The sequence below is a fragment of the Ostrinia furnacalis genome, unplaced genomic scaffold (assembly GCF_004193835.3).
Source record: "Ostrinia furnacalis isolate ACB-3 unplaced genomic scaffold, ASM419383v2 OfSCF0117, whole genome shotgun sequence".
NCBI lineage: Eukaryota > Metazoa > Arthropoda > Insecta > Lepidoptera > Crambidae > Ostrinia > Ostrinia furnacalis.
Window position 1 is genome coordinate 162,828 of NW_021130356.1, and position 26,936 is coordinate 189,763.

General features: G+C 35.1%; 2 protein-coding genes across 4 annotated transcripts; both read right to left on the reverse strand.

The window, feature by feature from the left end:
* Positions 1-611: 611 nt before the first annotated feature.
* LOC114352340 (uncharacterized) lies at positions 612-15,018 on the reverse strand. 2 transcript variants are annotated; one of them, XM_028303924.1, is made up of 7 exons: positions 14,883-15,018; positions 7,682-7,730; positions 6,265-6,446; positions 5,539-5,607; positions 4,944-5,030; positions 2,374-2,477; positions 612-1,683 (listed from the first exon to the last, which is right to left on the reverse strand). In XM_028303924.1, the coding sequence occupies exons 1-7, from the start codon at positions 14,907-14,909 to the stop codon at positions 1,503-1,505; spliced, it is 699 nt and encodes a 232-aa protein (XP_028159725.1). In that variant the 5' UTR covers positions 14,910-15,018; the 3' UTR covers positions 612-1,502. The 2 variants fall into 2 exon arrangements, with proteins under 2 accessions (XP_028159725.1, XP_028159733.1); XM_028303932.1 differs by lacking the exon at positions 5,539-5,607.
* Positions 15,019-20,290: 5,272 nt separating this feature from the next.
* Positions 20,291-26,709, reverse strand: LOC114352391 (uncharacterized). Of its 2 annotated transcripts, XM_028303994.1 has the most exons (7): positions 26,541-26,709; positions 26,357-26,408; positions 25,258-25,352; positions 23,921-24,010; positions 22,100-22,197; positions 21,440-21,644; positions 20,291-21,221 (listed from the first exon to the last, which is right to left on the reverse strand). In XM_028303994.1, the coding sequence occupies exons 1-6, from the start codon at positions 26,568-26,570 to the stop codon at positions 21,440-21,442; spliced, it is 570 nt and encodes a 189-aa protein (XP_028159795.1). In that variant the 5' UTR covers positions 26,571-26,709; the 3' UTR covers positions 20,291-21,221. The 2 variants fall into 2 exon arrangements, with proteins under 2 accessions (XP_028159795.1, XP_028159786.1); XM_028303985.1 differs by having other exon boundaries at positions 20,291-21,644.
* Between the last annotated feature and the right edge of the window lie 227 nt (positions 26,710-26,936).

Below are 26,936 nucleotides of genomic sequence, written 5' to 3' on the forward strand. Positions count from 1 at the left end.
GATCCTGGGTAAAGAGGAGTTAGGAGTGTGGTTAAATACCATCGTATTACCTACCCCATATTACACGTAGACATAGTATTAAATAATAGTGTAGCAATAAAGTACCTACATATTGAAGAATTAGTTGCACAGCGTGCTATGGAGAGGGCTATGCTTGGAGTTTCTTTACGAGCTCGAATCAGAAATGAGGAGATCCGTAAACGAACCAAAGTCAACATAGCCCGACGGATTAGCAAGGTGAAGTGGCAATGGGCAGGGCACATAGTACGCAGAACTGACGGCCGATGAGGCAGAAAGGTTCTGGAATGGAGGCCGCGTACCGGAAAACGCAGCGTGGGACGTCCACCTACAAGGTGGACCGACGACATCGTAAAGGTAGCAGGGAAGCGCTGGATGCAGGCCGCTACCAATCGATCAACATGGAAAGCATTGGGGGAGGCCTATGTTCAGCAGTGGACGTCCTATGGCTGAAATGATGATGATGATGATGATTGAACAATTTGGAAATAAACAGTACGATTAATTTTCAGCTTTTATTTTATGAAGTGACTAGTGAATACGTAATATACAGACAAAAATTTCAATGAGAAATAAAATAAATACTGTGTATCACTTCTATTTTTTCTGATCCTTAAAATTACGTTTATAAAAATCTTATAGGCGAATTATGATAAACTATTCTAATTGAGCTCATCCTAGATTATAAATGAAGTATGCAGACCAATAAAGAATATAAAAGTATCATAATAATTTGGTAGGTAGTAAGATTGAAGTTAAACAAAGAAAAGTAAATTAACTTAGATTGGAATCTGCCAGTGCTACATATTCATCTATATATAAATTTGTATGTCCTGAGTTCTTCAGAAATAATAATAAAAAAAGTTTAGTCCTGCTTGGTGACTACAAAATATTCCCTAATATGTTTTTTAAATGTCTTTGCAAAGTCATGAAATGTCAATCATTACAAAAAAGATTTTTTAACTCTACATAAAATTCTTAGCATAAGATAAGTAGGTATATTTATTATACTCATAGTCATATAAATAATGTTAGTTTGGACATCTACTCTTACATTTAGATTTCGCAAGCCGCGTCATGGGATTTAACTGCCTAGTTCTGAATTATACATAAAAAATAATAGTCATATACAAAATAGAATTTTGAGTTCAGACATATATCCTTCGTTTAGTTTTTACTTTTGAAGTCTGTGATAGGTCTAATAAAAAGTACCTTTGGAAAAATATAAAACACCTTTGTAATTTTTCTTACACTGTTCTATTGTGTCATGCCGTAAGCCGTTATTGACAAAATATTGTAAATTAAAGCTTTATAATCCAGGTAAGGTCAAACGCAGATTCTAGGTTGATCACAGACTTTCAACTACAATCGGTAGCTGAATAAAACTTTTTTTCTACACTCTTTAATAAATAGCTGGACAGTTAGAATATTTGAATTTTGGCATCTGTCAATCTTCTTTTATTCGAATTTGGAACGTATTTTTTTTAAATAGATCTGTAGAAGCACGAGCAGCAAGTGGGCAAGTCCACAGGAATGGTCTCGGTCTTATTCGCTTCGCCGGACTCCACGTCGACCACGAAGTGCCAGGTGGTGTACTTCTGCTTGCAGAATGTGGTATATGTGGGCAGCTTCGGGAAGACCGTGAAGCAAGGTGAGCTTGCAGCTCTGGAAACAATAATTTAGATGGTTAAACTACAGATTACTAATAAGTTACAGTTAAACTTTGGAGACACAAGAGAAAAAACGCTATAAAATATTGCGAACATAATTTCTAGTCACGTCGGAGATTTTTCTGAGTAAACCGATGCTCTAGACTTCTCGAATCTTCCTTTCTTTCTCGTTATAAGAGACGCATTGAAGGAAATATAGGGTTCAATTAAAATTAACATCTGGCCTCCCCGACTGTCTGGCTAGCGTGGTCAGTACGTCTAGCATGAAAAACGATTTCGACTTCGAATCGTTTGCGTATTCGAATTGCCATCAAAAGATTTAGTACGAAAACTACAACAGCGCCCTTGTGAACGTGTCGTAAAGTGAACTTAGTATGAGAAATGGTTGCACGAAACTTATTTTGATAATCAAAATTGCCACGTTATCGTTTAATTCGAAGGTTGAGTACTACCTATCGAATAAAGTCGAATACCCAAATGATTCGAAGACGAAAGTTGTTCATACTAGAGGTACTGTGTAGGCAAAATTCTTCATTTGCCAAGCATCTGATAGGTAATTATAGTAGTTCATTCTCCTGTTCCACAAATAAACGGATTTGATTTGATTTGCAGTTAAGACTAAATGATATGACGATGATGTCTTGCATCTACCGTTATGAAATAGAGGTAGAAAATATTATCTTACTTGCAAGTTTCCAGTCGGACTAACTGTACGAAGTTTTTCTCAGGAGACTGTACCACGGTGCGCCATCCACCTGTTTCGGACTTCACTTTGTAGAGAGGCTCGAACTGTAAATAACAATGAAGATGTTAAATCGACCATTCACATTGAAAGAAAAAAAGATGAATTTATTAGTAATCGTCTAGACACAAATTAGGTACAGATCTATAGAATTTAACGAAAAGAATTTAGCGTGACGTAGGTGACAGGTGTTCCTAAAGGGATTTGAATCCATTACCAAGTTGTTTACAGTCTGTACCACAAACCGCTAGACTGAACGGTCGTTATACAAAACGCGCAGTAACCTGCCTACAGTAAGTAGGTATCATAAAATGAAGGATCTAACATCAACTAATGAGTGCATCATTATCGTACAAGTTACATAACAGTCAAGTAATTACTGTAGTTATGTTATCATATAAATATAATTTATCGTTCAGAAGAAACCCGATCGTGACCTTCCACTCTTCCGTGTATCGCACATATTATCTGCCGAGTGCAGCTGTGCGAATAAATACGTGATACTCGTCTTTATTCTCGTAACCTTTTTGTTGATCTTCAAGCAATAATTATGCTTTGTGCAGACTTAATGAGAAAGTGCATAGACGTCAAAAATGAACACAAAACAACATGTGAATCAAGCATTACATTTGATGTGATGCCTCTATTTCCTGTCACCGCTGCCCCGCCCCGGCACCATTTTTCTTCTAAACCAGTGTTTTTCAACCTTTTTCATGTTACGACCCCCCAGTATGAAAAAATATTTTGCGACCCCCCGACCGTTCGCTTTTTTTCATGCATTTTTAAGGTTACAAAGATGTTGTAGGGACCGAATTTTTCAATCCTGTATGGATTTTCTGTATATTTATGCATTTGCATAATTAGATTTCAGAGAAATCTATCTTTAAAACTTTACTGCTTTTTTACTGAGGTAGTTTTTACGACTTCTCGCGATCTAATAGAGGTTTCAACCGAGAGACGCACGGGTTGAAAAACACTGTTCTAAACGATTGGGAAAAAAGTATTGATGTCCACTAGTGGTGGGTTCCAAATTACATGTATTGTAAATTGTAAATTGTATGTATTGTGTATTTATAACCCATTCTCTGTCTATAAGTAGACACAAGAGAAAACCTAAAGCTATGAGTCAAACATTTGAATCGCAATAATTCGAACTAACAAAACATTGTAAATCTAAAATTAAATCTGCATAACTTTTTGCCAATTTAGGTCTATTTAGTCGTTTTGCAAGCAAACTATACAAGTTAGTTTACCTAAGATATTTTCCTTTTGCAATGAGTAACCAGTTATAAAAATAGTACCGTAGGATATCGTGTTGATCTAAGTGATTATGGTATAGATTCTAATCATTCTTTATTGCTGAGGTATGTCAATATCTATACTTATAATAAATCTGTAGAGAGGTCAATTCTGTACATGAAATATATTTTCAAAATAACTATCAGGGGGTGATTAGTGATCGATACTGATGCCAAAAATGCAATCAGTAAAATTTTTGTCTGTCTGTCTGTCTGTCTGTCTGTCTGTCTGTCTGTCTGTCTGTCTGTCTGTCTGTCTGTATGTTCCTTATAGAAACAAAAACTACTCGACGGATTTTAACGAAACTTGGTACAATTATTTTTCATACTCCTGGGCAGGTTATAGGATACTTAAGAATTCCCACGGGAACGCGAATTAGCGGGAAAATCCTTTTGTATGAAAAATCTAAACCGCTTAAGTTAGACGCTTGAAATTTGGCATGCAGGTACCTTAGTAAACTTAAACCTTAGTTACAACAGGATATTGCAAAATTCCCACGGGAACGGGAGTTAGCGGGAAAAACATTTGTATGAAAAACTCTAAACCGCGTAAGATAGACGCTTGAAATTTGGCATGCAGGTACCTTAGTAAACTTAAAGCTTAGTCACAACAGGATATTGCAAAATTCCCACGGGAACGGGAGTTAGCGGGAAAAAACATTTGTATGAAAAAATCTAAACCGCATAATATAGACGCTTGAAATTTGGCATGCAGGTACCTTAGTAAACTTAAAGCTTAGTTACAACAGGATATTGCAAAATTCCCACCGGATCAGGAGTTAGCGGGAAAAAAATGGTATGAAAAAATCTAAACCGCGTAAGATAGATGAAGGGGGTAAAACGGGATCCACGCGTACGAAGTCGCGGGCGGCCGCTAGTTGTTAATATAACAGATGGTATAGTATCATTGACTCTAGCATAACTACTTGAAGTTTTTCTATAATGAGAACATGTGTACTGTTGTTATGTAATCTAGGATGATTAATGTATAAACTTTAGCTTACATGATTCTGTGAGAGATTCAGTTTTTGTTTCGATATCATTTAATTTTGACTGTTTGAGTCTGGTGCATGCATAGATATAAATGTATGATTGTTTTAACTTTATATCTAAGTGAAAAATGTACTTGGATCCGAACTAATTCTCGCAAATCTAAACACTAAAAGTATTTGATACAGACTTATTAAATGTTTTAAGAGGAAAATTATCCCTTACCTCAATTATAGTTTCGCAGTTATCAACTTCATCAGGATCACCTTGTTTGTCTTCTAAACCGTCTAACACTGGTGTGTTTAATGGAATCTGAAAAGAATGACATAATTACCTAGTTAGAACTGTCAAAATAGCTATAAACACGGACCATGGTGTAAGCTTTTGGCACAATCAAAGCACCTAATAAGATAATGATGTGGATGTTTAAACACGCTTCACCAATGATTTTATAACAAGTTTAGTTGTTAGAAACCTTATTATAAACCATGAATTTAATGAAAACGCATATGTAATTATATGGAATATTAATGGACCCAATATGCCTCCTTGAGAGACTCTTGTCTCTGTCCAGACTACCTATACCTGCCCTGATGGATGATTTCTTATTTTTAATATTGTAAATTGTGATGTGAATTATTAAAAGTGAGTCAGTAATATGATTCCGATTTTTGTAATTTTCTATCTTAACACCGTATCCCTTAAGTCTTTTTCCCAAAAGTTTTCATGCACATGTCGATAAAATGATAACCTTAAATCAGTATTTTGTCCATTTCTCGAGATGTTTGTTAATGGAAAATATTTTTTGTCTCAAACTTACGGTGGAACCTGTCGTGGTTGAAACTTCTTCGGCGCTTCTCTTTTGCCGTATCATATTCGCGAGAGATGGCTTAAATTATAAGAAATTCTTATAATAACTATCAATAACTTTAGCCCAACAGATATGAGTAAGGCTAAATTCTGCGATGATTAATCACATTGTAGTTATTCGTAGATTGAAACGAAATGTTACTAGCTATACTTATTTTAAAAGAAACAGGTTAGATCTAAGCTTTGGTAAGGCAATAATAAACAATAAAAAGCTACAATGAGAAGTATAAATACATTAAAGACCAAGTTATTTGAGTTATATAAATTTTGATGCCAAATGCCAATTGTATAAATCTTGATGCGAAAATGCCAATAATAAAAAGCCAGAGGTAAGATTTAGCCAAAAACATCAAACCCAAAAAGTTATAAGTGGATCTTTACAAAGGTTTTAGCGTCTTAAGATTTGAATTAAAATTATTCTGCAATAATGCAGTTGAACTGCAGTAAATGAAACGCAGACTCAATTGGAAGGATGTGCGGCAGATCAATTTTAAGTGGGTCTAATATGGCGTCTTACGGAACTTCACATTCACATTATGAACAGAGTATGAAATAAAAGTACTTACGCTGATTTTTTTTTATAAAGTGTAATTTTATTGCTCTTTACTATACAAAATTGATCTGCCCTACAATTGCCTAGCTCTCGTTTTCCGTATAGCAAAACTTAGAAACTTACTCGATGCTTGATCAAGCTGTCGAACTTTTTCTGGGGGTAGTCTGGGGGCTTGATGGTGCAGTAGTTTTTGTTCTTACACTCGTCGGGGACGTCGCCCTTGCTGACTTCATTGTTGCTGCTGCCATATCTGTTCAGGGGAACCGCTTCCTTGATGGGACCAGGGAAGAAGATTTTGTCATCGGCTGGAATAAGCACAAAATACTATAAGACAACGACGGATTAGCAAGCTGAAGTGGAGTGGAGTAACATAGAAAGCATTGGGGGAGGCCTATGTTCAGCAGTGGACGTCCTATGGCTGAGATGATGATGATGATGATGACTATAAGACGATGGTGAAGATCGTGGGAAGTGCCTGGATGCGGGCAGCGCAGGACCGATCGTTTTGTGGAAATCCTTGGGGAAGGACTTTGTCTAGCAGTGGACGTCATTTGGGTGAAACGACGACATCGATGACTTCAAAATGGCTCCCCTCTGGCCAGCTCAGGAGTGTAGATCGCAGTTAGATAGAGCCTAGAGCAGGGTTTCCCATTTTTTTTTGCCAAGGAACCGTAATTGATTATACTTTTCCTAGCGGAACCCCCGTACTACTCCGCCCGCACCCCTTGTGCGTAAAAAAGTCGGTGCGTGCGAACAACGTCGGTCACGAAACTTGGGATAATATTTTTTACGGAACCCTTGCGGCCTTTCCATGGAACCCCAGGGTTCCGCGGACCACCATTCGGGAACCGCTAGCCTAGAGTATAGGTATTAAAAGCATATTTCCTTACAATAATAATACAGTAGAATCCCGATTATCCGGATCAATTAAAACCAGGGGTGTTCCGGATAATCGAAAATCCGGATAATCGATTTCAAAGTAAAATCAAACAATAATTAACTTTTTACAATAGAAAGGGTTTTCAATACATCATTTTAGAGTCTAAAAATCTAAATTTTAGACCATTGGTCATCCATTTCTTTTAACAATGAACTAAGAAGACGTCCGTACCATGTTACGGTGGCGGCGCCTTCGGTTTTTATGGGTCCAGACCCTGAATCGGTAATTAGAAACTGTGAAGAATGAGTCCGGATAATCGGATATCCGGATAATCGAGGTCCGGATAATCGAGATTCTACTGTAGTCTTACAAAGGTATACTCCTGTTGTATTTAGATACATTAATACCAATATGGTCATATTGATATTATTAGTATCAGAAGCAGCCTCAAAATTATTTCAGTTAGGTCTGAAGAAATTGAGGAAAATCCAGTCTCCAATATTTTTTACAAACAAAACTGGATTCTATTCTTATCACCTAAATACGAAAGTTTTTTTACATTGTATTGTGAAAGATTGGTTACAGTTTTAGTACAGTATGACTAGGTATATTTTTTAAAGTCAAAGGATTTTTATATCGTGGTTATAAAAGACTACTTACGTCCATGTACGTGGGCACCATTCAGTTCTGAAATGGAGTGGAGTGAGATCTGTGAACAAAAAAATCTCATAAGATAGATAGATAGATAGATAGATAGAGTAGTATTTAAATGCCTTGTGATCTTTTTAACTTCTTCTTATACACAACCGAATAAAAACAAAATAAAACAACATTTTTTTTATAACGCAGTCCAGTAACAATCATGGCAGTCGAATATTGTAGAGAAACTGATTTCTAAATAAAAAGTCCTCTTCTTGAATACTATTAAAATTAATAGTAAATTAATGGTAAGTAAAAATGGCATCAAGAAACTGGACTACGAATGATCTCGGCTACATCTAAAGAATCGAGACCATAAAGTATGTAATTGATTTACTTAATTGGTAACCTTTACACGTTACTATAAAACGTGTTTTGGATTTGTGATCTTGCTGTAATAGATATTAATGAGACGATTTATTAAACGATTTTAAAATACGATTCGAATGTAGAAATATTGATAGGTGCCCTGTTTAATTTGCAAATAAGTTTTGAATAGAATAAAGCATAAAAAAACAACGCTGGTAAAATATTTATTTTTTATTTTACCAGCGTTGTTTTTTTTCCAAGTTAATAATATAAATAAGTATGCTTTTAGTATACTTAAAGCTAAATTAATAAATTTTAAAATAATAAGATCAACATTCATTTATACAGTAAATTATTAATGTATTAAAGTACCTACCTAAATTTTAACAGGCGATTGACAAATTCGTTCTCAAAAGTAGAATACTTTTTGAAAATAAACCTGTTTAGAAAAAAAGTTGTACAACATTTCATTAAACCGGTATACTTATTACAAATCTGACAGCCATAAAAAACAGTCTGGCCAGTGGCTTTAAGTTAACAGATGTCCAATAAATTTAATAATTTAATCTAATATTCCTTTGAACTTATTTTATTTTCTAGTTTTTACGAAATGTCATCAATCATGTGGATAATAAATGTCGATTAGTTCATGTTTTGCCATCTAGTAACTAAGCAGTAGCTATTTGTACATAATATTAGATGATCATTATAATTAATGTATAATTTGGCCTCATAATGTGTGTTTTGACACAAATCGTTTGATGTTAGAGGTCATCGTGCATTAAATGTACGGATGGTAGCACATAGGACTAAGTATATGATTTTTGTTGCAAATTAGCATTTATTGCAATTACATAAGAAACCACAGTGTTTTGCTGTTTGTGCTGCTGTCGTCTGTAAAATATGAAAAAAATGACAAGAAATATGAACAAATCTTGTTTGTAAACTGGCAGGTGTGAAAACTCCTAAAAGAAAAAAGTTTGCCGCGTAAAAATCGCGAGTGTATTGTTTTTTCATAAGGAAAAATTTGGTGGGCCTACTATTTTACGTTGTAACCTATTTTTTTTATTTATCAACTGTAAGAAGAGAGTATGGTTTCAGTTTTGTTTGTGGATTAACAAAATTCTAAGGTTGAGTTGTACCACCTTATTTTAACCGTGAATTTAATGAACCGGTGTTTTTAGTATGGAGTTTGACAGACTTTTGACTTTTGTTAACACGTTGAGTGCGAAACCAGGTCTATAGACCTTGTGTACGTCTCGCTTACCGTGCGGCTAAGAAAATTATAGTCTTCCTTGTCGTGCGAAAGGCATAACTTCAATTGGGTCCGGTGTAGGAAAGTGATGAATATATATCTATGATGTATTCTTAAAATAGAATCCAATGATGTATCTACCTTAATACCAGGTTTTTAGACCTGGTACCGCACGGAAGTAATAAAATGTCTTCACAATGCGAAACCAGGTCGAAGCACCTTGTACCCTGCGCACCTGGTACCGCACCCCACGCTAGCTTCGTGCAGCCAGTGTTGCCTCGCATTCGTAAGAAACGCACATGTCGACATGGCGTCAAGAGAAACAAACAAAATCAAAACTGCAAATTGATTATAATTGAATTTTCTAAACGATTTATTGCTAATTTAAATAGTTTTTCGTGACAAACATTTGAAGTTGTAACTAAATGTTATCAAATAATATGTTTTCTTTAAATATAGCTTATTTAAGTATTTATGCACGTATGTCTTATTTGTAAAATATTTAGACTAAATTATTAAAACATCTTTCTTTGTTACTTTTTTAAATTTTTATTAAAAATTAATTAAAACTATCGATATTTGTATTTCACATCCCTAGAATACCCACCAGACTTCCCTACTTCAGTGCGGCACAGGGTGCATAAGCCTTGTATTTTGAATATAGCTATAATTTTTATACTAAACAAGTTATTCACGAACGCTTTCAGGTGTATGTCAATAAATGCATTATTATTAATATTCAAAGAAAAAAAACACAATATCTATTAACATGAAGCCAAAAATAAAATTAATATATCTTAAATATTACAAGGTATTTAAGCCTTGTGCCGCCACAATGTAAGTTTTAATACCAGGTTTACTGACCTTGTACCGAAGGAATGGAAAGTATTAGAAAGTTACTGCCGCAGCAAAGGTGTTAAAGTTAGTAAGTCTAAGCTACACTAGGCTTAATTAAATGCAAAAATGTTAAATATGATTTCAATTTATGTATATTGAAATACATGACAAGTAAATTACATAATTGCACATTCGATTCCTGCAAAAGGAAAACATTAAGGATAAAGTGAAGTTCTTTTGTTTTCCGTCTCGCAACCGGATTTGAGTTTTATCATAAAATCTCGACATTTATAAATGTTACAATTTTTTTACTGTCTGGTTTCGTTTCATATGAAGATTGCTTTTTAAGACATTTGCTATAATAGTCATAGTCATAGTCATTTATTCCATAAACAATAAAATTAGCGTACTGCAATAAGAGAACTGAAAAATAAACTTATAATTAACATATTTCCCATTCTGAAACTGTCAATGTGCCAAACTTATTCATTCGACGATTGAAAAATCAGCCCTCAACTCAAATTAATTGTTAATTAGGAAAAAAAAATTTTTTTTTTACTAATTTCAACGCACTAATGTTTTGTTTAACTAACGAAGGACATTGTAAAAAACTTTTAATCCTAATATGCCACTTGTCCAGTCAGACAAAGTATCTCATATTTAATAACAATTTAACCAGTCTGTCAACCGGTTTTAATACCTAGGTTTCTCGATGTTAGTACTTTGTATAGGGCATAGACAGCTGCACAGGAACTGTTATAACTTTGACGAAATATGAACTTTATTACAAGCTTATAAGGTTCATAATTAAACTAATGTATCATATTCACTGTAACTAGTAAATGCAGTTTAACTTTCCAATATTAATCTTTACAGAGAGAGCAAGAGAGCAGAACCAGTAATTTGTGTCAATGTTAGAAATTGACAAGTACGAGATTATACGAGTAAGTAAAACTTCACCGCTTTCCCTATAAATAAATTCTGCGCCAGCACAGACGTGTTTAAACTGATAAATAGTTTCCTCGTGCCACTTTCATCTAACCAGGATAACATAATGAATCTCTAGAGAACCTGGACTCATTTGTGAGACATAGGGATCATCACAACTATAACACTCGCTTCGCCGAAGCACTAGTATCGACTGCAGGTAGACTACGAAAGACTGACTCTTTGACGCACGTATTGGGGCCTAAAGTATACAACCGATTGCCTAAAATAGTGAAAGAAGCGGCATCACTCCATTCTTTCAAATTTCAATTAAAAAAGTGGTTGATCGAGCAGGCGTTCTATAAAATTGACGAACTGTTTGGAATTTAATTATTATTGACACTATTTATTTTGACATTTAATTGACATTAATTCTATTTGTATTATTAATTTATTTGGACATGATGTGTATTTCTTTCTTATTAATACTGCAATTGTTTATGATTAATAAGAAAATATATTGAGACATGTAATGAACATTATGAATAAATTTCTTATTCTTATTCTTATTCTCTACTTATAATAATCGAAGTCATAGTTCCGTACCACAAAGGCACGATAATATACTGAAACCAGATCACAGAACCTAAAGGGAGATGTGACAAGCGTGGCCGGTGTCGCAGCAATATGCCCAAAAACAGAACACATTGCTGCAGACGTCATAATGTAAACAGTTTACATTGCTTGCGTACCTAGTACTAGAGATTATTCGAACGTTGAGTAGGTACTAATACCGCAGTGGATAATGAGCACATATTTTAATTACTTTGTCTGTGTCAATTTTTAATGCGACACTGAGTTTCGAACTCACCGCATTAGTTGGCATCTCTCTATATGTCTATGACTGAAACTTTTTTTTTATGCTAGACAAGGCAGGTATTTGACAACAATCGCACCTGGTGTTATGTGAGATGCAGTCTAGGATGGTACATATCTGCCCTGTAAGTGCAGTCATAGGTCCACAAAGGTACTCTCAAAACTGAATTATATTTTAGTCTAGATTCTGTTCTATGATTGGCATTACAATAAAATTAATTGCACAAAATAACCGTCCTTCTGGCGCAGTCAGGTAAAAATGCATAGGTGTCTGCATCAATGTGTATCATTTAGTACCAAATAAATATTTTTTCTTTCTTTCTTTCATTAATTGCTTGCAATTTTGGGCTTCCTACTGTCATTAATCCGAGCATCCTAAGATCTATCCAAATCATCCATTTGATTTTGTATTTTATCTAATTTAATTCATTTTCCTCTCCTTCCTATGATAAGATACCTACTATGTCTCTTGTAGAACCTTACGAAGCGTTTAATAGGCTAACATATTTACAATAAACACGTCTTGGTTACTAGACTCTTTGTGTTCATATTGACTAAGGACACGGCCAATTAAACACGTCGGCTAGGTTAATATTCCTTTCAATTACCAGAGTAAAAATGTACATTGCGAAAAGGGATGAGATGAATCTAGATATTTCAATAAGCACACGCTTATTTACTTTCTTTTGTTTATGGAAGTAGTGTTACCTACTTGTTATCTGTATTATAAAGGAACAAAAGATACAAAGTTAAATTATATGTGACGCGAAAATTGCACTCGGTGTTATTTTTGTGTTCCATTATCATCTCCTTCTGCTTTAATCTTATGTCAATAACCCGGTTACCTTGCATTATTATCGATGTTTTCATAGTTACAGACACGTTACCCGTATGTTGTGAGTTTTGACAGACAGATGATTTATTCTTTTCGTCATCATCATCATCATCATTTCAGCCACAGGACATCCACTGCTGAACATAGGCCTCCCCCAATGACTTCCACATCACACGGTTGGTAGCGGCCTGCATCCAGCCCCTTCCTGCTACCTTTATCAGGTCGTCGGTTCACCTTGTGGGTGGACGTCTCACGCTGCGTTTTCCTGTACGTTATTATTTTAAACAAACATTATACTTCTTTTGAGCACTAAAACTTTAGTGTCTAAATCTGAGTTAAATTAAAGGGCTTTCGCTCTACCACTGCAACTTCTGTGTAGCGAGTAAGTATATTAATATTGGACGCTAATAAACCTTATAATTAAGTAAAGTATTATGTTAATTCCAGGGAAAAGTTTAACAGTTCATTCAATAGACTATCTTATTCGTTTCAAAATAAAGGACTAAGTATATTGCGAAGGGTTGAATTCTGACAGATGACGAACAAAGATGTACCTGAATAAAAAAATCTCTAAGAAACTTATACAATTCTAAATGATATTCAGTATGAAGCTTCAATAGGAGTTTCATACGGCGGTATTTAGAACGAAGCTTTTCATGTCTTTCAGAGCACGGAATAACAAAATTTTCGGGCGATCAGATTGATTCAAGCCCGTACTACAGTATTGTAGTACGGGCTTGAATCAATCTGGAAACTATCCAAACTGGAAACTACTAATGAGTATTTTACGAGTATGTGTTTGCAAACCTTGGAGACGTTAATAATGGCGATGGTGACTCAGTCTTGCTGAATTTCAAAATTGCAGTATTTTTCCTCAATCATTAGAATATTAATGCAGACAATGATTTCAGATGAGTAAGTCACTGTAATTTCCCACAATGTACTAATATGTACGAGTAGATCAGACTGTCAATAGTTAGGCCCCTATTTGTAAGACATCTCAAAATACTGGTTGTCGATTCGAATGTCGCGGTTGTGATGGCTTCATCACAACCGCGCTTAAATCCCGAATCATTAAAGTTTATATTTCTGTGTTTATAATGTAGTTGTAATTGGACGTAGTTTACATACCAAAGTGGTCATTACGATCTATATTACCATGTAGCAAAAAGTGTCAAATCAACAAGACTTAGCCATAATATAGTTTGCCAAATTTACAACATCGACCCATTCAATTTCCAACAAATTATAACCAAGCAAGATTCCATAACAACATTTACCTACCACCCACATTGAAAACATAAGTAGTTAGCAACCTAAAATCTTTCAACAGTTAAAATTCTAAATCACGTAGGAGAGAGCAACGCGTAAACCGATAGCGCCGCGCTCTCTCTGAAATTAAAAAATGCCCAAATTAAAAAAAAAAAAAGTAACATAGTGTGGTTTGGATCCTTACTGCGTATAACGCTTGAAAAATAATCTTAACAATTCATAATTTATGCCGGTACCTACTTATTACAAAAATCACACAAACGAACTTGTAAGGTAAAAAATGCATTATTTACCTACATTATGTAGTGTAACATAAAACAAAACATGTGATTAAGCATAATTAACAACATTGTTTAAATTAATTATTATGGTAATTATTTCGATAAATATGTATTTGTTTAATTCATTTATTCGTAATTAGCTACCGTATTTATTACACCATGTGCACTGCATATTAAATAAAAATAATTATTAGTTTCTGTTGAACACAATAATCAGAAATACCTGAAGTATCAAGACATTCCACACGTTATTTACTAACAAAAATATTATAAATAGATAACCTTAAACTATCTGACCAGTTGAGTTAGGTACATTTGAAAAAAAGAGTATAACAGTTATGTTTTGAATTTGTTTTTAACATCCAAACAACTCATTTGCGATTCAAAGGTCCGAAATCTTGTTTTCAAACCAATAAACAACATTGTGAATTGCAATTAAGCTGTCAGCAAAACAAAGAAATACCTTTGTTTATGTCTTTTAAAAAACTTGAAGTTTCTTTTGAAAATTGCGGTTTATTACATGTTTACACTCTGCAAATGACTTAATCTAGTTTTAAAATAGGTACTTACGAAGAATACCAAGATGCCGGTAAACATTTTCGTTGTTTATCACTTCACACACGCGCTCACAGTGTCACCTCGGCACAGACTGAGACGTCGTTCAAGTTTAATGTCTTTTGTATGCGGCGCGTGCGTATAACGCCGAGGCGCACACTGCGGTGGGAAAACGCTTGGAAACGCTCCGCTACGTAGTACGCTACACTGCGCTAACTCATATCATTGCGTTGGGTGTGTTGTCGCTTCTTCAAAGGGTGTCTGGCCTTATTAAAAACTAACTTTATTGCATTGGGTGTCATTCCGTTCTACTAGGTACTTGACAACAATCATACCTGATGTGTGTAGATGCAGTTTAGGGTGGCACATTTTGCCCCGTAAATGTCACGTCTTCAAATTGTGCCCAACCCCATTAGAAAAAGTAAATAAGCGAATCGCGAAACACATGTCTACCATGCATTTTACTTTTTCTAGAGGAAAGCAGGATCATGGTAAAGTACGCAAGTTAAGATACATACTATTAAATATTTGCGCAAAATTAAATGTTGGCTACTAAACTTTTTTTAAATGATGTGAAATAAGATATTTTTTGTATTCTTTTTCAACCAATTAATTTTATTTGCTACTGATTAATAGGAATTTTTACCAGAAAAAACGCCAGAACTACAAAGTTGACGCATATTTTTTTCGGAGTTACTAATGTCTGGAAAACGCCGCGGTTAGTACGCTGCGGTCGGTGGAAATTGTCAAACCACGGGCATTTCCAATTAAAAGAATGAATATTGCAACTCATTCATGAACTTTAACATAATTAATGTAGAGGGGGTTTTAGCGTAAGTAGTACTTATTATTATTTTGTGGTTTTAGTCTGGATTGTTGTGCCTATAAAATCGGTATGGTTATGTAAAAGGTGTCCATTTTATTTATTTAAGGCTTTTATCACTTAAGTTAGACATTTATAAAAGCTCTAAACTTTAGTTAACTAGGTACTATGTACATATTGTTCTGTAATCGATCTGTTAGTATGTCATATCTTCATAAGTAGTGTTTATGCTATTTGAATGACTGTTCCTGTTGTATAACAAAATTTTATGATGCATAACATTTTTTTTTTTATTTAAAGACTTTATTGCACACACAACAATGTTCTGTACAAAAAGGCGAGCTTAATGCCATACGTCATTCTCTATATAATAAACAATAATCACTTGTAAATTGTAATACCAACTAATATTATAAATGCGAAAGTAACTCTGTCTGTCTGTCTGTCTGTCTGTCTGTCTGTTACGCTTTCCCGCTTAAACCTCGCAACCGATTTTGATGAAATTTGGCATAGAGATAGTTTGAGTCCCGGGAAAGAACATAGGATAGTTTTTATCCCGGTTTTTGAAACAGGGACGCGCGCGATAAAGTTTTTCTGTGACAGACAAAATTCCACGCGGGCGAAGCCGCGGGCGGAAAGCTAGTAATATTTATAAAAATTAAGTAATCCTTTTTATTTAAATATTTTCCTTCCCCATAATTTTCAAATGCCTCCGTAATGAAAACAAACTTTAAATTACATTAGACTAAAATAAACAAATACAATCTTAAATTGAGATTATTAACATAATTTTCCTGCTTGAAAATAATGTATTTAAGAAGTAATTTAATTTACGTGCTATATGGAAGAATTTTCCTCAATACTCTACAAATAATATTTTGATCAATATTTTTTACATAACTGAAAGCTAAAAGTGTTTCATGTGACATTTCTTTGAAATTATATTTTAAACCTTTTCCGATACCTAATAATTAATTTTAGATTGTTTAACATATTAATGGTTGCTAACGGTAACATTATGAGGATAACTGTAGTTAATTCAGAGGTAATTCTTAATTAAAACTATTTTGTAACTAATTGTATCCCGATCTATGACGTAAACCAATTGAGTAGGAATATCCCTATAAAATAAGTACACATGACAGCACATCAGGCTACCCATTTTTGTTGCAAACTCGACGTATTACAACTGCACAAGAACCAATAGTGGTTACGTTGACGTACCGTCTGTACATGAAACGAAGAGGAAATATTATAGTTTAAGTACATTGCTTTAGGTATAATTACGTTTGCAAATTCCCTGTTCAAATGTCTGTTTATCTGAATTCATATAAACGGGAATAAAAGGGTAAAATTAAATAACTTCTATCATAGGTTCGAACACCAACTAGGTATGTTAATTATTTATCACTGACGGGATTGCTACCATGTACCTTAATTTTGAGTTTTCGATATTTCGGTTACTCTGTGACCATGGCGCTTGCAACAGTGCCGAAATATCGAAAACTCAAAATTAAGGTACATGGTAGCAATCCCGTCAGTAATAATAATTATGTTAGTGACCATGAAAGTTTAACTAACTATGTTCTTCTGATTAATATCGTTGCGGGTCCAATCTTTCCCCCAGGACAAACTTGATCTTCACTGGCTGGGTTTTTAATTTCATCAAGTTATTTAGTCTCGACTGCCGAATTACTATTTTTATTTACTAGATGCGAATGGACGTTTTGACCTCGTCAACTTTCCACTAGCCGGACGGTTCTGGAAGGTGTTTGCATATTTTATCCCTTAGGCCCTTTTCACACGTTCCGGTTGCCGGCTAACCGGCGCCGGGTACCCGGTCGTGAAGTGTATTGGCATGCCGGATTAATTACGCCGGAACATGTGAAAGCTCCGTACCATGCCCATACACTTCACCACCGGGTACCCGGCGCCGGATAGCCAGCAACCGGAACGTGTGAAAAGGCACTTACTCGTCTTTGATATACTTACTTAATAATTATTGTTTGGTGATTAAAAGTGGAGTAAACGAGTTCTCACCCGCATGATTGATGAACTCTGGAACGTAATTACCTATGCTAGAGATTGAAACATGGGGAAACTCTATCTAGTGATAGACTGCCACGATGATGTAGTCTCAAAATAATTAGGTACCTTGTAAGTAATATAGGTAGTTTTAGTACACAGTAAAAGTTAGACCCGTAGAAGTTGAAATACTACTACTTGTTATTATGATTTTAGAGACCATTCTACACATGCTTTGCATTAAGTAAAATAGTTTAAAATACTACCTAAAATTTCATGTGAAATAACTATCGTTTCGTTTTTTTCAGTGGCGTTTACTCAGCTCAGTGTACGTCGCCCCGAATCTCTTACCCTACTTCTCAAATATAATATTTGTAGCACGCGACTAATCAGGAGGAAATCCCATGAATTTGAATCAACCACGTAAGGTTGCGTCACTCGTCACAATTACTGACGATTTAGGTAAAACAATACACAGGATTGTCATTCTCAACGTCATTGCTGTGTTTTCCCGGTAACTACAGTTATTTCTATCCAGAAATATTATGTACTTACCGTCAATATTTTCTTAGACTGCATTGCACAATTTTACCTTTATTATAACAAACGTCAAAAAATTTGTCTAACTCCATACAGAATATACTGGTTATGGTTATAGTTACAGTTAAAGAAAGATGGTGCCACCCACACATTCTAATAAGCCAGGATTTTTTAATGATTCAGTTAGATTCTACAATTTGTAGTGCTTAGGCAGAGTTGCACCATCTTACTTTAACTTTGATAAAATCCATCAAAAAGCACCGGTTATCGTCAAAGTTACGGTCAAAATTAGGTGGTGTAACTCAGCCTTAGAGTAGTACTTGTTTTGACTTTAAAATTAAGGATGAGTTGCACCCCCTAACTTTGACCGTAACTATAACGATAAGTAGTGGTTTTTGTGTGGAGTTTTTGACGTTTTTCAAAGTTATATAGATGGTGCAACCCAGCCTAAACGTATTTAAGTTAAGGAGGCGCATGTAAGAGAACTATACAGATAATTTCTAATCTAGAAATTGAGAAACTCGGCTCTTACTACACTTAAAGACTGTATAGTATCTACTTATCTGCAAGCACTAGGTTCAATTTAAATTTAAGGCAATTTCCTTTCATATCAGAAGATGTTGGCTATCAAATTCGAACTGAAAGTAAGGTAAAGAGTACGTTCAAGTTTGATAAAGTGCGTTGTCATAGGAATAAGTACAACAAAGTGTTCGACTGACTTTGGTTTGTTTAGGTGCTTCTTTTTCTTCTAGAATAAAAACAGATCCGGCAGGGTATGAACTGGAATGTAAGAAGGAAAGAAAGATAGAAAATATTTATTTGGTTCTTGGTTTTACTAAAAAAAGTTGTTTAAACCAAAAACCAAAACCACTCATCATATATCATGCTCTAGGGTAGAAAACCAAAATATAACTGCTGTTCTGTGGAAATACTACTGATTTAGTACTGCAGCAACTTGAATAACCGTTGAGCATACTCGTTAATTTTTTCGGTTATAGCACCTTGGATTAACGAAATAAGTAAAATAGTCTCGTACCGCATGAGCAATTTGATGCAATTTTTTTTTTAAATTTCTCAACAATTACAGGTAGAGATCAAAATCTTATAAGCACGCACGCTTGGAATGGAATTCCATGCCAACTAGATGCTTTAGTTCAAGATTATGCTTAAGTAAGAATAAAATGAGTTTCATGATTCAAGATAAAGGGTTTATTCTAAGTTAAAGATTGTTTAAAACAGATAAGTACTCGTAAGTAAGTAGTCATGGACTGTCATGAGAGAACATTGTAGGAAAATTCTTAGTTACTGATTTTATCTAGGATGGAATCTTTATTATTTCAGAACCTCACAGAGCTGTGGGCAATCATTTTTCTTCTTAACCCTTTTTTTGCTATATAACGCCTATTATAACTGATACGACAGTGTTTCTTCGATGTGCCATTGTCTATAAGCTACAGCTAAAACACTTTTGTTATTAACATCGCAAACATTCTCGCTGTTGAGTTTGCCGTCTACTTTTGCGAAAATGGATTGATCCGCTAAGTATGATTTTCCGACAGTATCAATGCCAATGATTTGAGAATAAAGGATCAATAAAACAGGGCTGTAAGAAATCGGTAAGACTGTTGACTGTCCACCTAAAATTTTGAATAAAATTATATTGATTTGTGAACAATATTTATGCTCGCAGAATTTCTGCTATTCAAATTCATATTCTTTGGCCATTGCCATCATTTTGGTGTAGGATGGTTCATTTATTTTCGCCATAAAGTAACTATATTAGCTAAGTTTTTGTCCTGGTACTTTTAGGGTGAACTTAAAATATTAATCCAAGAAATGCAAGCTCGTATTCTCAGTTTCTTTGGACACGTCTTGAGTTGTAACTTGTAAGACCGTTGTTATATCTGTCTCAACCATAACTGTTCTATAACCATAACTTTGTTAATTAGGAAAAGGGAAATAAAAGTGCTTTTCATAAGCCAACTTATAGAAAAGTTATAACGAATTTTATTATTAATATATATCCGTTTAATACATTTAAGTAATACTTTCTGATATAGTACGTACTAACTTACACTAATCAGTCATATAATTATAATACACTTTAACGTTTTACAGATAATTAAGTATCGTGTATGCTACGAGTATTATTCAGTTTCATACATTTATAATAATCTGAGATAGAATTAAATACTTTTATAACTTAAGGTAAGCCTCGAATAGGGGACTCTCAGGTCTCCTATGGGCAACATTTCGTCGCTTGCCTCTCTAACTGACATTTTTTTCAAAACTGAGTTATCTACACCATCTTAATCAATTTCGCAAGATGAATCGATCTGTCTAATCGCCTGAAAATTTTGCTAAATGTCAGTTACGTCAGTTAGAGAGGCAAGCGACGAATTATGCGAAACCTATTTGGATTTGCTACATCGCAAGGTGGACCGACGATCTCATAAAGGTAGTGGGAAGGCGCTGGATGCAGGCCGCCACCAACCGGCCATTGTGGAAATCATTGGGGGAGGCCTATGTTCAACAGTGGACGTCCTGTGGCTGAAATGATGATGATGATGTATGCTACATCATACATGTTTTCAGCATTCCTACGTTACAAAGGGGCTATTTCAGATTTAGATTTTCTTCTGATTACAAAACAATGATTGTGTACCAGGAGATTAAGCTTATTTTTAGTTACACCAGTTACACATAATATTTATTAACTCCAAAACCGATATATGTATACTTTGACACAAGATGTATTAGCCCAAGACGTAAATTGTACTCGTAAGTATTTGCTGTATCTAATTGAAAAAGAGGCTGTCAAAGGTGACTTTCTTCCGCCACTTCTTCTCAGCACCAGCCCATAAGTAGTCCCGAAGTGGTGGTAGGGCAAGCTTTATTTGGTACTTTATACGCGCACTAGAATGGGCTTTAGTTGATTAATAGCTTTGACTTTTTACTTTGTCATAAATCTTCTATATATCTTCTATCTATATAAATAAAAATGAATTGATGTTCGTTAGTCTGATTAAAACTCGAGAACGGCTGGACCGATTGAGCTGATTTTGGTTTTAAAATGTTTGTCGTAGTCCAGGGTAGGTCTAAACGGTGAGCAAATACGCGCGCGATATTGTTTTTCTGTGACAGACAAAATTCCACGCGGGCGAAGCCGAGGGCGGAAAGCTAGTTAGAAATAAGACAGAGGATTCAACTGGCAAGAGCAGCACACTGGTAGACCTCCTTGGATGTCCACGTCCTCCAGGCCGTTCCCATCGAGGGAGAGAGTGAGGAAGCTGTAGTCCATCCTCTTCTCAACACAGCTGATGTTCCAAGCATTTAGTAAGTACTCGTCGAAGTATGGGAAGTCTGGACCGGTGACGCGGCCGGGGTTCCTGAAATACACATGTATTTTTAACATAAACATTCCAAGAGTAATTGTTTTCACCTGGCTAAATCGCATTTATAATATAAGGTAGCTAGGGAGTTGACGTTCAAAGCTAAAATTTAGATTCCTTACAATCAAGGTGTATCTAAATCACCGCCATGTATGTTCTACGATTTTGCTTAGTTTAGGAGATAGAGTTAATTTTGTGATTTATCCTTAACTATCACCTATGGAAGAAAACTATCTGGCAACTAAATAAAACGCTATCTAAAATTATCCTGTCGATTATGACTTGCTATGAAGGATTTCCTACTCCTACTAGGTGGACCGACGATCTGGTAAAGGTCGCGGGAAGAACTTGGATGCGGGCAGCGCAGGACCATTCATTATGGAAAGCCTTGGGGAGGCCTTCTTTGCCTGAAACAAATGAAGGACTTAAAAAGAAAAAAAAATGTAACTTACACGCAAGATTCAGTCCTTATCTTCTGAATAAACCTGTCCGACTGTACTACAAATCTGAGCTTCCCGTCGTTGTCCAATATTTCGTAAATTGGCTCGAACTGAAATCAGGAAAGAACTAGGTTAATATTATTAATTCATCAATAACCCACAAAAAATTTCGTAAACTTAATCTATACTTCTATACTTATATTATAAATGCGAAAGTAACTCTGTCTGTCTGTCGGACTGTCTGTCTGTCTGTCTCTCTTTCACGCCTAAACCACTGAACCGATTTTGATGAAATTTGGCATAGATATAGTTTGAGTCCCGGTAAAAGAATATAGGATAGTTTTTATCCCGGTTTTTGAAACAGGGATACGCGCGATATGGTTTTTCTGTGACAGACAGAATTCCACGCAGGCGAAGCCGCGGGCGGAAAGCTAGTTGTTTATAAATAATTTAAAATAGATGTTGTTTATTCTTAGTTCAAATCAATCATCATCATCATTTCAGCAACAGGACGTCCTCACAGTAAGGAATTGAAATTAATATTTGAGGTGAGATACCAGATACCAGGCTACTCGTAGATGAAATAAAATCTTTTAAAGTCTTCAGTGTTTATGTTGATCTTCTATTTTCTAACTGGTTTTCTTTTTCTAATTCTCTAATTTTGATGTATATGTTACTGTAAAAGCTCGAATTGCAGTAAATCCTAAGATATTCCAGTAAAACCTAAGATCTACCAATTCCTAATGGTAAATGTCCCAAAAGGTTTGCGATTCGAACTCTTACCACCATTTCGTTGGTAAATCTTAGGATTTACATTAATGGCACGGTAAATGTTGAAAAACAAAACAAGCATTTTTGACAGGTAACAATCGGTCCTATCTACGCATTACACGAGCGCAGCCTTTTTGTATTGTTTAAATGTACGAACAATTTAAGAAGTAAAAAGAAAGACCACGGCATCACTTTTCATTTTAATACAATTAAACAAACCATGATGTCACTGCCTTGTTTTTTCTTTAGCAACGTAAGATCATGTCATATAAAATACTAGTTTTTGCCCGCGGCTTCACCCGCGTGTAATTTTATTTGTCACAGATCGCCATAAATTATAGCCTATAAAATATGTTATTCTGGGTTAGAAACAATAATACTGTAAAGTTTCATCAAAATCAGTTCAGTAGTTTTTGCTTGAAAGAGTAACAAACATCCACACAAACTTTCGCGTTTATAATATTAGTAGGATGCATGCAGTACAAAATTTCAGTGTCCTAGATATGATATTTACAGGTATGCGCTACTATCAATGCTGGGTTATTATAATTCCGATTTTTATCCGATTCTATGGACTCCATGGTATTATTATTTTTGTTATAATCTTACTAATTAAAAGTTCTGTAAACTTTTACGAAAACAGCATCGTTGGTAATGTCAGTCAGAAGGAATAAAAAAAGGAAACAGTAAAAATGTGAACACCAAAACACAAGAAAAAGAAATGATTGCAAATAATTTAAATAAGTTGGTATTAGTTTGTACTTATTACTATCATGATACCTTTATAATACTATGTACCTGTTTTGTCTAATAGTTGATGAAAGTAAGTAATTAAGCATTACTCATTGTTTTATTCCTAAAACCAACATCTACCAGCTGACAGAGGTAAAACCTAGCATATACTGAATTCGAATGGTAAAAGCTAGAAAAAATCGACGTATTTTCAGAAATACTTACATTTACCAACTCATCTCGGTAAATCTTAAGACTTACACTTAAATCTTAAGATTAACCGTAGTTCGAGCTTTTACAGTAACATATACAAAATAAATGAGTGCTTACATCGATCTTCCTTTCACATCCATGGTTAGGATTCTCGTCACCACGTTCTGCTATGGACATACCGCCTCCACCTTCCACTACAGGTGGATCCTGAAAAAATTAATGTACATAATATATTAATTTATATCCACAATAGCCCAACGGTGAAGTGGTCGGACTGGCCGACTCGAGATCCAAGGAACGCGGGTTCAAATCCTACCGCCGCTCGACTATTGTGGTGAGCCCACTCGTAACACAAGCTTAATTAGCTTAACACGAGAGGCTAACGGGACTATTAGTCATTTGTGCAATACAAATTGCTAATAGGTTCGTTCGTTCGTTAGTTTCAGCCGCAAGACGTCCGCTGCTGGACTAAGGCCTCCCCAAGGATTTCCACAAAAACCGGTCCTGCGCCGCTCGCATCCAGGCGCCTCCCGCGACCTTCACCAGATCGTCGATCCAACAGTATGCTATTAGGTGATCTTTAAAAAAAAAACAGAATGATGCGACTTTACATTTATGGCGGCGACCACGGGCCAGAAGACGTATTGTGGGCAGGCCTCCCACTAAGTGGACAGATGATCTGGTGAAGGTCGCGAGAAGTAGGTACGAATGGGAAGCAACACTGGACGATCGTTAAGGGAATCCTTTCATTGTCCAGTAATGGGCGTCATTTGGCTGAAACGACTGAAGCGATGAACAATATCAGATTTTTTAAGTGTAAGGTCCGTAATCTGGGGGCACGGCAGTGCCCCCACCAAGTCGAGCAAAAAAGCGGCACGGCCGTACCATCCTTTTCTCGAAGCAATTCAGGCCATTTTCGACCGCCTGTAACTTCGTTGTGGATAAAACTAGAAGGCTGAATTTTCATTAGCTATGCAGGCATTGTAAAGACACGGTATATTTAAAATTTCATTCAATTTGAACCNATTACATGGATCTCACAACTTTTTACCGTAGAACAACTGAGTTGCGAGACTTGGTTTTTTTGACAAGTATTGTTTTTGATGGGATCATTCTTAATAACCCAATGTTTAAGATAAATAACAGTTCAGTGAATTTTGGAGTGTTGATGATAAGACTAGATTACAACATCATTAGTGCATAAAAAGATTATAATTGTAGAAAACAGACATTTCTCGTATACCTACATAATACATTATTTAAATAATGTTTGAAAGGTTTGAACTTTGTTGGTCAAAATATAAACTCTGAACTTCTATAAAAATATTTTCTGCTTTAATATTTTTTTCCATATTTTTTTAGCTGAGTATTTTTTTATATTTTTATGAACCTAAACAATGTGATATCTCAAGTGAAAAAAAAAAGATTTCGATATAATTTTTATAGGTACTTACTATTTCTTCAATGATTCTGTCGATCAATTTCTGAGGATACTTCTCACTTTTCTCAAAACAGTAGCTCTTTCCGACGCAATTTGGAGGCATCTCAGCTGAAATAACAAAACGGTTTATTTAATTAATTTATTTATTATTCATCAGCCGTGTGATTTCGGCAAAGTAGAATATAACCACCACCTCTATCTACAGTGAGTGTAGTAAGAGCCAAACATTTGGGAGAAAATAAGCAAACATAAGATCAAACTATTTGGCCAATGAGGGGAGTGTATACCAACTTCTTTATTTAAATCCTTTATCAAATAACTAGCTTTCCGCCCGCGGCTTCGCTCGCGTGGAATTTTGTCTGTCACAGAAAAACTTTATCGCGCGCGTCCCTGTTTCAAAAACCGGGATAAAACTATCCTATGTCCTTTCCCGGGACTCAAACTATCTCTATGCCAAATTTTATCAAAATCGGTTCAGTGGTTCAGGCGTGAATGAGACACAGACAGACAGACAGACAGACAGTTACTTTCGCATTTATAATATTATAGTATAGATAATGATAATCAGGTCATTTGGTCTCCACTGTAGGAACACGATTTTCTCAGATTTACCAGATGCAAATAGAGAGTTTGGGCTTTGTATTTAATTAGATTTTTTTCAGTAGGTACAGTAAAATCAATATCATTCTTAAATGGCTACTATGTGTGCATTTGAAATAGTAAACAGCTGTAACGCGGTCATTATATCAATAGCAAGTATCTTGAAGTGAATGATTCAGAGTGGGTATCCCCCAGATCGACTTGATAAGGAAAACTGCCAAACGATGTATTACTTACTGCATTCAAATATTTAATAAATATCAAATTACAATAAATACTTAAAAAAAATCTAATTATGTTTAATTATTTTGACTTTAATTTATTTTTATCACATACAGTGCAATTGAAGTAGGTTTTTTCTTCACCTCATACGAGAAAAGAAATGGATTTGGCTACGTCTTTGGACTATTATTTTTAGTTATTAACTTAGTTTTTAAACAGTCCGATGAGTTGAAAAATGTCTATGGCAAAAACGGACTACAAAATAGTTAACCAAACACGTATGTACTTACTATCTGATAGATCTTTGTTGGCTATCCCCGCAGATACCGTAGTAATGGCAACCTGAAATGTTATAAGGCACCGCTATTATTACAGTCCACATAATTTCGGGAAAGGAAAGAAGTATCCACAAACATTTTTATTCCACTTTTCATTTAAGATGTTTGTTTTTGTAATATTAAAAATGACACTCACAAAAAACATAACAACAGCCTTTCCCCACATCTTGTTCACGTTTAAAGACACTGTGTTTATTCACTAATCACTGTTTTTGTTAAAATTGGACTAGTTTTCCAATTATTATTACCAATAATATTTAAGGAACGTCCGGTTCTTTCAAGTATGGTTCCACGAATGGCTCTTAAAAGCATAAATACAAACTTAAATATCATTCGCCTTGGTTTTCCCATACCGGTCCCCGCACGAGTATTGATAAATAGGACATTGTGTTGTATCTGACGTAATATTACGTCGCGTAAAGGATACTACGTTAGTAGTTATGGATCCTTACGTCACCGTAGTGTACTGAAGACCCTTTCCCATAAATAGTCATTAGTCATAGGGCATTTTTAGATGATCAAACGAACTTAC